The following is an 11754-nucleotide window of genomic DNA, read 5'->3' as shown; positions in this document are numbered from 1 at the left end:
GCTCACACAGGAGTGAAAACGTCTAATCAATTATAGGCTCCCTAGCCACCAGTCACAGATTCAGCATTTGCCATTTAGCTACATTCAGTTTCAAGGGTGCCACCAGTCACAGATTCAGCATTTGCCATTTAGCTACATTCAGTTTCAAGGGTGCCACCAGTCACAGATTCAGCATTTGCCATTGAGCTACATTCAGTTTCAACAAGTAAACCAAATTCAGAAAACTGAAACGTAAAACCAGACAATTGCTTTAGGTTCAACCCTCCGTCGCACGTACAATACCCACTGAATCTCAGAAACAATCGCATGGAGAGAATCAATTCCTTATAAGAGTAGGTTACCAATCGATCAACCTCTTAACTGACACCGTGTTGATATGATATACGAATCAGCTTACACCTTTCAACGGTTGAGTAAAGATGGGACAGAATGAGGAAATACACTAGCAAAATTTCTGCAGATAGCATCTTCCTAATTTCCAACCCTGACTGGTACATGGCCACACGCAGACTACCAAACACTGTCTCCGTCAAGACAGCAACGTGCGCCCTTGTATACAGAAAACACAAGCTTAAGAGGAATCATCAGCTTCTAGGTGCATCAAGCCTTCTTTGTAAACTTCAAACTCATCACACGACCAGCGGCACACAAGGTATAAACGGAATGTTGCCATCTGTATTCCAAGCAACCGCTGCAAGAAAGAGAAATCAAAGGGGGCTCAATGCAATGAAATAGAAAAGCATAAAATGGGGCAGGTTTTGGTTTCAATGCAAAATGGCCACATGCCTTCCAAAAGTTGCAATAGAGATGATACTGGACTACTGGAACACCTTATGCACAGCAGATTTCAGTAATGAGCGAATAGTGAATTGTCAATGGATATGTTTTGCAAATTGCAACAGACATAATTTAATGGGGTGGGAATGTAATTCTGGGCAAATTAAAATATGGTTCCTTTAGATTGATCAAAGTTACATAGCGAATTATGACATATATTCTAAATCAAACATATGACAACCATCGCATAGTAATTCATACCAGAGTCTGTGCTGCTTCTGGTGAAAGGGGCTTTCCTTCCTCACAAATTACATGGTCTGCAACCAACTCTACAACACCTGCACCAACAATGGTAGACTTTTTAATAACACTTTTCGTGGCAGATTTCAAGCATTTGTGTAACACAGGGGAGACTACAAACCTTTGTTCAAGCGAACTGGAAGTCCTTGCTTCCGTAGAAAGGGCTCCATCTCATGTGTGAACTGTTCCAGAGGACCTTCCTTAAGCTCCACCTGAGGCATTGTAAATGTTATTAAAAAAAATGGTGTAAATTTGGTGAAACATATTATACAAGAAACTAAAAATGGCATTAACATCAAGAATAATAACACCTGAAGCAGGCTAAGGAGCGATTGCAAATAAGTTTCATTGTCAAAGTACTGTTACCCTGGTGTGAGTGATACGATCAGTATATATTGGTAATACATTAACACCAAGAGCCTAAACTTGGCATTGGTCATGAACCAAGATTCCAAAAGACGCTAGGCGCTAGGCCACTTCCTAGCGCGGATTAAACGTAGATTAAACGCGATTAAGCGTTTGTGCTTTTTTATTTGCTTTAATTTTTTTTTTCTGGCAACACGTATGACTTAGATTAGATTCCCAACTTCAATCTCAGAAGACATTGTAACACATTGCGATTCTGATTCCAATTCTTGCAAACTTGCAAAGAAGTGGTGAATGGACTTGTAATTTTGATCCCCACACGTCATGTTTCCCTTTTCCCTGGCTCTTCCGCATGCTTTTTTGCTGCCCGCCAGCCTGTGCGGTCACAGATAGCGCACCAAGCCAGCCATGCCACCCCTTTTTTTAGTGTTTCTGCACTGCTTAAGCACTGCCTCACGCCTACATGCACCACCTAGATGTGTCCAGAGTTTTATTGGTCGCCCAGGCACTAAACGAGACGCTAGGGGTCCGTTTCAGGTTCAATCGAAAGTAAACGTAAGTTTAATTAGGTTTTTAAGAACCAGGTCATGAACATGGTCTTCCTGTCTATTTGAACAAACCAGGGATATACATGAAAAGCAAAACTAGAATACCATCTCTGTCGCAGTACTTCCTGTCCTTGCAAAATCATGCTCCTCAAATTCTCGAAACATCCTGCCAGTATGATATATAACCATAGCAATATTTATGTAGGCTAAAACAAGAAATGTAAGTAATGGTGATGGCATACGGATAGTACCTCTCAACATCATCCCTTGGAAGATTGGTAAAGAACAGACCAGAGTCACCTTGAAGGAACTAAACACAGCGAAGTTACTTTCATCAAAACCTCATATTAGTGGTCTGGAAATTGGCATACAGTGCCTACTGAATTGTGAAAAGGAAGAGCTCGCCTTGGAAAGTTTGTGGAGGCCTGTTTTAGCTTCATCAGCAGGTGAACGCCCCAATGCTATCTGCATGACCTTCTTTCCAGCAAGAAATATCCTGGAACAGAAAATGCTGCAGCTATCAAACAAGTGGGAGCTAAGCCTTATTAGCATTTTAAAGGGTTCGGCTAGCATTGTGCCCTTGTATTAGGAGCAATGTGTTCCAGGGGTGCACTATGTAGCATATAAAACAAAGTTTGTTGATTCGTGTAAGATGTGGAGCAGTTGAATATTGCTTGGAAGGGTAAAATGGATGACCAAAGCAGAACCAAAATTAAGCCCTGTCCACCGTAGCATTCGGACAGACAGAACGGCATTGCAGCAGACATGTGGGCGCCATACCTGCTAGAGGATTTGAGCTGCTCCCTGAGGTCCTTGAGCTTCTGATTCCTCATGTTATCGTAGGTAAAAACATAGGCGCTGCTGTATTTGTCGATAGCATCTTTGATCTCGGCGACTACTTTGCCCTTGCGCTCTAAACCCGGCTTCTTCTTGGTCTTCGACAAGGTCACTGCGTCCAGCGAGCAGAGAGTCAGTGTGCATTAGCATAATTTACAGCAAGGCTGTTGTGCAAACTAAGTATTGAAAGCTTGTAAGTATTTGCTCTGCTCTTGATCACTCTAGATAGAGAAGTAAAAAAAAACATGCAAGAGGGGGAAATTACCAAGCAAAATTTGGTGCGAATACGAATGCACAGAAAAGACAAGTCTTTTCAGAAAGCACAAATTTGTACAGGCAACAGCAATCGGCGAGCCCACAAGCGAGGAACGTACAAGGAACCGCTACAATGTTACACGAACTAGCGCCCGCCCCAGGTCAAGTAGCATAACACGGTGCATCCCCTCCATGGAACACAGCGCAGTGGTGTTGAGGAGAGGAGCTCAAGGGACGGAAGGGGGGAGGAGGAGCTGAAAGGATGGGAGCTCACCTGGGCGGTTGCGCTTGGATTTCGGCATCGCCCGTCCACTCCTGAGCTGCGGAGGCGGCGAAAGCTACGGCGGAGACGGAAGCGGCGGCGGCTCCTCTCCTCTAGGGTTCTTGTCGTGAGAGCGAGCACGAGATGGTGGCTGAGGAGCGGCGGCTCCCTCCTCTTTGTACCTGAACTGGGCTTGGCCTTGGCCTTGGCCCATTATTATTCAAAGCAACTCCAGCGCACTAGGCAAAAGCGTTACAGCCCAGCCTCCAGATCGGGCCGGAGATATCCATCATTCCTTCTCTTTTTCTGGGCTTTGGCTTTGCAATCTTTCTAGGGTAAAAAAAAACGGTAGTGATTTGGTTAAGGGCACATGTTACACTCACAGAGCCCGCACCTGTTCTAACCGCAGAGCCTTGGGCCTGCCTCTGCATGCGCCATTTTTGTTGCTCCCGTAACGGGTGACCGTGGACTTCGAGCTCCGCACCGACATACAGGTGTATGTTTCATACGTTTTAATTTGCATATGTTTTATCTGGATATTACATATGTTGTAATGGCTATATACGTATGTTGCAGGTGTATCTTCCAAATGTTTCAGCTGTTTCATCTGGATCTTGCATGTATGTTTTCATCTGGATGTTGCATATGTTGCTGTGGCTATATACGTATGATGCAAGTGTATGTTCCAAATGTTTCACCCGATTCAGACGTATGTTGCGAGTGTTTTATCTGAATGTTGCATATGTTGCAGCAGCTATACACATATGTTGCAAGCGTATATTTCAAATTGTTTCACCTTGTTCCAGTATGTTGCGGCAAGCACTGCTCCCCATGCGCTCTAACTCCCGGCCACGCACGCGCTACACGCACCCACCCAACGTTGTCTATCTCTGCCATGCGGGCTAGCTCCAACAGTCGGACATAGCGCACGCAACGATCAGTGCCCAAAGCCAAGCACTTCCTGGTCAAAGTGCGTGCGCGTATGCAGATCACCAAAAGCAGGCCAACACCCCCCAACGGATGCAGAACCAGGCGCCTGCACCTCCTAGTGTGGCCCCCCACGGTGCAACATGCAGCCAGATCAACACATGGGTACACACGCTGTGCTCCCCCCTCTTCTCTCTCGCATGCAACTGGACGGGCCCCACGCACATGCTCTCTCGTGCAGGCGCAGTAGCAGGCGCGGGGCACAACAACAACCAGAGGAGGCGCGGGGGTGCAGCAGCACACGGGCAGGCGCAATAACATGCGCAGGCGTCCGAACGCTAGCATGGCTGAAAAAAAAGGTAATTTCTTGTTCTCAACCAGGTTTGAAATGATGGTGTTTCTACTCGATAATGGCATCAAGGGAATAACAGACACTAAATTATGTACCGCCCCGATTTTTGCTTGAAACCATCCATGGCATCACTGGAATAGTTGATACTAAATTGTATTTGTATCTCACTTTCATTTCAGAACGAGTGACGGTCTTGGTAATCTGCACTCTAAAACCGTATGGAATGGCTGGTGGAAAAATCTCCAGTTGTATTTTTTTTCCTGCCGTGAGACCGTTACTGGACTACCTTTTGCAAAGCCTCCTCATTTGTGCTTATAGATGGAGGATGAAGATCCTAATTAACTCTTATCTTGACTAAAAGTGATTTGGCCAATGTGCCGGGCACAAGGCACTAATACTACATGTTAGATAATGAACATGTGGCCTGTTCTTAATGAATCATACTTGGTTAGAGCGTCGTGCTAATAATACGCGAAGTCGCAGGTTCGAGACCTGCATTGGCCAATTTTTTAAAAAAATTTTTTATTCTTTTCCCTTTATTTTCCAGAAAGATTTTCTTTTCAATTTCAATACCTTTTTCAACTTGGCCAATCACATGTTTTCCTTTATTTTCCAGATAGATCATCAATTCCTTTTTCAACTTGGCCAATCACATGACTTTCTTCCTTACGAGAACTCTGACAAATTCTTTTTACTTTATTTTCCAGAAAGATTTTTTTTCTCAATTTCAATTCCTTTTTCAACTTGGCCAATCACATGACTTTCTTCCGTAAGAGAACTCTAACAAATTCTTTGTGATTGAATGTGTTATTTTGTCTTCTTTTACTCACACTGTACATCACAGCAAACCACCAAGTATTCAAGTTTCTGAACGCATCACAAAATGCAATGCCAACTCTGCTGCAGTTTCCACCTACTTATGAGCTCCTGCTCTCTTTTCCTGAATATAAACTTATTCCTGCTTTTCCTCTTTCTTAATAATTCTCAAGTTACAAGAATCTCTGCTTAGACAGGAAAATGGTTACAAGACAAGATACACACACACATCAGGATTGCAGAAGCATTCCTCTCTCTGCACTTTCTGCTCAACTCTGCTCCTGGACTGTGGCTACTTGTTTCAGCTGCTGCTGCTGCCTGCAAATACCAGTTGAACGATCGCTGAAATGCTCCTCCTGTCTTCGCTGCTCATGCAACACAGGTTTCTGGCTCCAATGGAATAGAAAACCAGGGCGCCAAATAGCATTGATGCGACAGGAACCGTCAGATTGTCGTCAAGGCGTGTGCTGATCGGGAGTGACTCCACAACTGCTGCAACCAGGGATATGACACCGAAGGCAGCGACCATGGTCCAGCTCTTCTCAACAAACCCGAAAATGCTGAAGTAGCACATGAACCTGGTTTCATATACACACATATCATAGCAGTTTCAGGCTCAGGTTATGTATGCAGTCTTCAGGTTTCAGCAATAGTGTTGGATAGAAAAAGGTAACAGATAGTCTGTTTACTTACAGCACTGATGCGATGAAACCTGCCAAGAACATGGCAATGCTTCCGGCATATGATTTTTCAGGGTTGTGAGGGAGCTTCACACGCCCGAATCGTCTCCCAAATATGTCAGCAACACCTGAAAGAAACAGCGTGCTGGTGTTCAGATTTCACCTGAAGAAACAAAGAGGGAGTTGTGGCTACAGAGCAACCTCTTCTGCTACTAACTAACAGCACAGAATTAGTAGAAAGAAGCAGAGCTAATACCGTCTCCTGCACACAAATTGCAGATCACTGCGATTGAGACGGGTGATGTCCTCCAGAAAACTATTGTTGTCAGAGTTATAGCACAGGCATAATATAAAGGGCCCTTGAGAAGTTCTCTAGAGTCAATCAAGAGGCAAAAGATTGGAATAGTTAATGCCTCATCAGGTCTGGCAAAAGAAAACACTTTTGTTTGAACAAGAAATACATATTTGATCACTGCAAAATACACCTGCGGTCTCCATGCCTGGTCATCGAGTTAAGCACACCTTCATCTTTCATCAAACCAAGTCCAATCACTGTCACCTTTATGATGTTGACGATGAGGATAAGCGGAGCAAGAAATGGAGCAAACACATCATCCGAACTGAAAACGAAAAGAGCAAGGAAAGGAATCATTTGCAGTAGGGTAGATAGACTAGGACTAGAAGAATAGGGACTTTGTTGGTGGCCTAATTTTTACTTTACCTGAACAAAGGCCACATAAGGAAATACACTAATCCGACAGTTATGTGCACCAGTTTCCTGCAGAGTTTCTAGAATGCACAGAGAAAGACATACAGAGACCAATCAGTAAATTCATCTTGAAAGGGAAAAAAGTCAATAAGCTTCGAAATCGAAAGTGATGGCTAACAAATTTTTTTGATTATTTCATAATATGATGACTAGTGAAGCTGCAGTGCTGCACTACTACTAGAGTTTGGTGGTTGACTTTTGAGGGTGGGGTTCAGCCGTTCAGGGCAGCTTGGAACGAACTGAAACCACAACTTCAATCACTACTTGAATCTATTGTTAGCACAAGCAATATATACCAATTTTTATACGGAGAACATAAACTGTGTTCGTTTAAGGACAAACATAAGTGAATCTCCCAAAGGAAAAGCTCTGATTTAATCGGCTTAATTAGTAGTAGCAGTACTAAACTAGTAAGTCCGAGGAAGCAGCAAGGGAGGAAGAAAGCAAAGCAAAGGAGTGACCTGGTCCAGCAGCGCGCGGTTGGCGACCTCTTCCCAGAAGCGGAGCACGACAGCCGCGGCCACTCCGGTGAGCACGGCGACGCCGGCGTCCCGGAGCAGTGGGCTGTCCGTCCACATGGTCCCGGCTGGCGAGGCGGAGGTACCCAGCTAATAACTGTCGCTGGTCCTGCTGCTTGACTGGATGGATTATGGATACTCTATGAATCTGTTCCTGTTCCGCTGTCTCCGTTTCATGTTCTGCAGCTCAGCTGTCTCTCTTTCATGTTCTGTTTTACTCCACATGAAAAAAATATTTATTTTGAAACAATCACATGAACTATGTTGACCAAACTGTATTATTATTATATTACTACTGCTAGTTCACGGTCAGGGATGAAGCTAGGAAAAAATTTAGTAAGAGCTAAACAACCGCAATTAGTAAGAAAAGAGGTTCAGCAAATCTTAGCCCCTCCTACCTGTACATCTACGGCTGAAATTTCAGACAACGGCTCTATAGGACTTCGCTTACTCGCGAGCGGTAGGGGGGGCTGGAGCCCCCTAGCCCCACCGCTGACTCCGTGCCTGTTCACTGCCTGTTCCCTGGGCTGGACTGAGCCAGCCAGCACTGTTGTGAAAATCATTCTCAATAACAACAAGAAGACTCATTTGGTGTCTCAGACCTGTACTCTTGGCTACTCTTTGTAAGTAATCTCTTTCTCTGTTGATTAAATATAAAACATACAATTTGCTCTTGTCTTTGTTGCAGAAAAAATAGCAGCCAAATCTATGTTCTTTTAGGATTTCAATTTTCCCCCTAGTTATCTTCTCACGGATTTTCCCATGTGCCCATCATAAACGACTGGTCCATAAAATATGACGTGATTTCCTCCTTGCGTGGTACTCCTATGTCCAATCATTATATTAATATATAGTACTATATTATATTACTTTATTTGACTGGAAAAAAACATGCATCTGAAGTTCCTGCAGCGTGGAGCCAATGTGGACTCTGGAAAAAGTTATTTGAGTCCATGTGAACATCAGAAATTGACACTTGAAAGCCTCTACAAAATAACCAAAACTCGAAACCTTAGTAAAACGGAGGGTTGAGGTCCATCTTTCAAAGCACTGCTAAAAAGTACGAGTGTACAACAATTTAAGTACTAGGTCTCCTTTGGAAAACAGGATTTCTTTCATATTTAGTGTGTTTTCATATGAAAATGAATTGATTCACGTGGAATTGGAATTTCCATATGATTCCTGGGTTAAAATCACTTGTACGTGTGCAAGTTCTACTCAAGTAGTTGTATACAAAGCATTGTCATATCGGATATATTGTTTAGCTTCACTTCCTTTTCTTTCAAAGTTTTGGGCTAGGAGCCTTGGATGGAGATGCATTGTTGGTAATATATTTTTATCTCTTTATTAAGAAGTGAAAGGATCAAGATGCCCAAGAGGGGGTGAATTGGCTAATTCTAAATTTCTTTGCAATAATTAAACTCTACGGTTAGCCCAATTAACCTCTTGTGCCTAGAAAGTGTTTCTATTTATCTAACGTACAAAAGTTTAGCACTCTAAGTTTCAATCCTACTCTAGTGTGACAATTCTAGGAATGTAAATGACAAGAATTGAATTGCTCAAAGTAAAAAGAGAAGGAGGAACGCGGCGATGTTTTGTCAAGGTATCGGAGAGTCGTCACTCCCCACTAGTCCTCATTGGAGCACCCGCGCAAGGGTGTAGCTCCCCCTTGATCCGCGCAAGGATCAAGTGCTCTCTACAGGTTGATTCTTCGACACTCCGTCACAGTGAATCACCCACAACCGCTCACAACTTGAGTTGGGTCATCCACAAGCACCGTCGGATGATCACCAAGCTCTCAATCACCACCAAGCCGTCTAGGTGATGACGATCACCAAGAGTAACAAGCATGAACTCTCACTTGACCACGACAAGCCTAATGAGAAGGGTGAATGCACACTTTGCTACTCTTGATCTCACTAATGAGGGCTATCTTTGGGATTCTCAAATCTCAATCACCTCACTAGGACCTTGCTCTTCTGGGCACTCTCAAGGATGTTTCTCAGCTATTGAAATGAGCAAAAGTCACCACACACATGAATGAAGAAAGTATTTATAACATGGGCTGAAAAACAAACCGTTATGTGCCTCTGCGGGGTGACCGGACTCTCCGGTCATGTTAACCGGACGCGGCGGTCAGTTCACCCCGAACTCCAGTGTTTAAAGTGTGACCAGACGCTGGCCAGCGTCCGGTCAGCACTGACCGGACGCATCCGGTCGTGATTTTCCCTCACTGGAACCTTACTGGAGTCGACCGAACGCTGGCCCTCAGCGTTCGATCACTTGACCTCTCAGCGTCCGGTCGCACCAGACGAAAACACCTTGGTCAAATGAATTGACCGGACCCTGAGCCAGCGTTCGGTCACACTGGAGCCAGCGTCCGGTCAGTATTTGACCCTTCATTCACTTCCAACTCTCGATCATATGTGAATGAAGTTTGCTCCATTGGGTCTAAGAGCTATTTTGGAGCTACCTAGTGCTAGATTTAGCAAGTGTGCACCACACCTAACCCACTAGAGTTACCTAGATCAAGCTACCTGTCCATACCCCCTTAATAGTACGGCCAAAGAAAAAACAAAGTCCTAAACTACTTTAAGTGTCTCTTCAACTCCAATCAACACTTAGAACTAGTCCATCCTTAACCTTGTCGTTCATCCTTTGAAAATCGAAACGATTTTCATCGTAGGGGCATGACCACCATAATAGCCCAATCGATCTCCATTATCATGACCTAACTTAATTGCCTCTGTAAAACACACGTTAGTCATAATAATCACGTATTTTCATTAATCATCGAAACCCAACTAGGAGCCTAGATGCTTTCAAGAAGAAAATGTTTGATTTACAACACGGGCCAATATAGATTGTGCACCCACTGGCTTCAAAAGATTCAAATAACTCCCATCTATGGATTACAAGATATACGTAATTTTAGGGGGGGGGACTCTAAGCTTGTTCTCTTTCTTTTATGAGCTTCTTCTCTTTTGACAAAGGCCCAATCGTATATGAATAGATGTTAGGAAAAAGTTTATTTGACATTCCCTAACATCGGTCAAAGTCCGATTTGCCTCTCTAATTTAAAAAAATGGTTTTGAAACCTCCTCCAACTTCTAAAACCGTCTGAATTTGCTCCCTAGATGTTTTTGAGAGTGGTTTTAACTAATGCGGACTTGCTAGCACCTAGACGTCCGTTCGGGGCGCAAGTGTCCAGACGCTGCCGCGCAGAGGGAGCAAACGAGCGCATGGCACGTCGGGCTCGTGAGGGAGCGCACCAATAGTGGGCCCGCGCTGTCTCGGACGTCACCCACGCCGCCCTAAACGTCGTCCGCGCCGCCGGCCGCTTCCCACGCGCATCTCATGTGCAATACCCGATCTACTTTTGAACCATCCATATGCAACAGTTGCAACATATAAAAGAAGACAAATAAAACACTTGAAACAAACGTCTAAAACACTTGCGAAAAAGGCTAAAAAACATTTGAAAACCATTGCAAATATATGCAACATCTAGATGAAACACTTGCAAACATATGTATGAAAAACCTGATGAACATACTTGAAACATATGCTTGCAACATGCATGTATATGCAACATCTAGATCTGCTTTTGCAACATCGAGATAAAACACTTGCAATATTCGTCTGGAACAGATAAAACATACACTTGAAACTTACATGTATAGTCATTACAACATGTGCAACATCCCGATTTACTTTTGCAACATCGATATACAATACTTGCAGCATACCTCTAAAATATCTGAAACACTTGAAACATACTATCTCAACATACACTTTCAGCGTCACGTCTGCTTGCTGCTTGGACGAATGGAGGCTTGTCGGTGCGGAGCTCGATGCAGCGAAGTGGCGCAGAGGTCGCCGGTGTGGACCTCGTCGGCTGCATGGACCTCGGCAGGGGCAGGGGTAGACGGATGGAGCACAGCTACGACGGAAGGTGTGAGTATGGGTGGGGCACGTGGCGTGGGCGGGCGGCGGGGACGCGGGCGGGGCTGCACGACTTGAGCGGGGGCGACGTGACTGAGGGTAGGGTCTGTCCCCGAGCAGAGGTGCACAGCGCGCTGAACAAGCAGGCGATGCGGGCGGGGTTGGCGCGAGCGAGGCGCAAAGCGAGCGAGCGACTTATACAGGTCTATCCGGACGGACGGACGACCTATAAGCAGTATTACCGTAACTAATGTGGCGCCATGTCAACCAAATTAGACTACATTTCATAGTTGAAAGGGGTCAATTGAACTTTATCAAAACAATCATACAAATATTTTTATAAAAAAGTCCAAATATTTTCTGGAAAATATGTGTAATTCATAATCCTAAAGTCTGATTTAA

At 44.3% G+C, this 11754-nt stretch overlaps 2 protein-coding genes across 2 annotated transcripts; both read right to left on the bottom strand.

Annotated features, from left to right (window-relative positions):
* Nucleotides 1–309: 309 nt before the first annotated feature.
* On the bottom strand, nucleotides 310–3493 carry LOC136481328 (uncharacterized). The gene is made up of 8 exons (XM_066478686.1): nucleotides 3358–3493; nucleotides 2772–2940; nucleotides 2397–2487; nucleotides 2243–2301; nucleotides 2097–2157; nucleotides 1199–1289; nucleotides 1039–1115; nucleotides 310–691 (listed from the first exon to the last, which is right to left on the bottom strand). The coding sequence occupies exons 1-8, from the start codon at nucleotides 3383–3385 to the stop codon at nucleotides 572–574; spliced, it is 696 nt and encodes a 231-aa protein (XP_066334783.1). The 5' UTR covers nucleotides 3386–3493; the 3' UTR covers nucleotides 310–571.
* A 1965-nt stretch (nucleotides 3494–5458) lies between these two features.
* Nucleotides 5459–7898, bottom strand: LOC136481327 (probable phytol kinase 2, chloroplastic). Its single transcript, XM_066478685.1, has 7 exons — nucleotides 7806–7898; nucleotides 7351–7616; nucleotides 6842–6909; nucleotides 6606–6740; nucleotides 6377–6492; nucleotides 6134–6248; nucleotides 5459–6018 (listed from the first exon to the last, which is right to left on the bottom strand). The coding sequence occupies exons 2-7, from the start codon at nucleotides 7465–7467 to the stop codon at nucleotides 5742–5744; spliced, it is 828 nt and encodes a 275-aa protein (XP_066334782.1). The 5' UTR covers nucleotides 7468–7616; nucleotides 7806–7898; the 3' UTR covers nucleotides 5459–5741.
* Between the last annotated feature and the right edge of the window lie 3856 nt (nucleotides 7899–11754).

Source organism: Miscanthus floridulus, chromosome 9 (genome assembly GCF_019320115.1).
Source record: "Miscanthus floridulus cultivar M001 chromosome 9, ASM1932011v1, whole genome shotgun sequence".
NCBI classification, from domain to species: domain Eukaryota; kingdom Viridiplantae; phylum Streptophyta; class Magnoliopsida; order Poales; family Poaceae; genus Miscanthus; species Miscanthus floridulus.
This window is presented reverse-complemented; position numbering and strand designations above follow the sequence as displayed.

What these genes read in the sequence shown, in the direction of transcription:
- LOC136481328 (XM_066478686.1), bottom strand. Translation starts at nt 3,385, where the DNA reads ATGCCGAAATCCAAGCGCAACCGCCCAG. An exon ending in ATCCAAGCGCAACCGCCCAG is followed by an intron (nt 2,941 to 3,357) that starts GTGAGCTCCCAT and finishes CGCTGGACGCAG; the next exon opens with TGACCTTGTCGAAGACCAAG. An exon ending in CAGAAGCAGCACAGACTCTG is followed by an intron (nt 692 to 1,038) that starts GTATGAATTACT and finishes TCTTTCTTGCAG; the next exon opens with CGGTTGCTTGGAATACAGAT.
- LOC136481327 (XM_066478685.1), bottom strand. Translation starts at nt 7,467, where the DNA reads ATGTGGACGGACAGCCCACTGCTCCGGGACGCCGGCGTCGCCGTGCTC. An exon ending in CTTATGTGGCCTTTGTTCAG is followed by an intron (nt 6,741 to 6,841) that starts GTAAAGTAAAAA and finishes TTTCGTTTTCAG; the next exon opens with TTCGGATGATGTGTTTGCTC. An exon ending in GGTTTCATCGCATCAGTGCT is followed by an intron (nt 6,019 to 6,133) that starts GTAAGTAAACAG and finishes ATATGAAACCAG; the next exon opens with GTTCATGTGCTACTTCAGCA.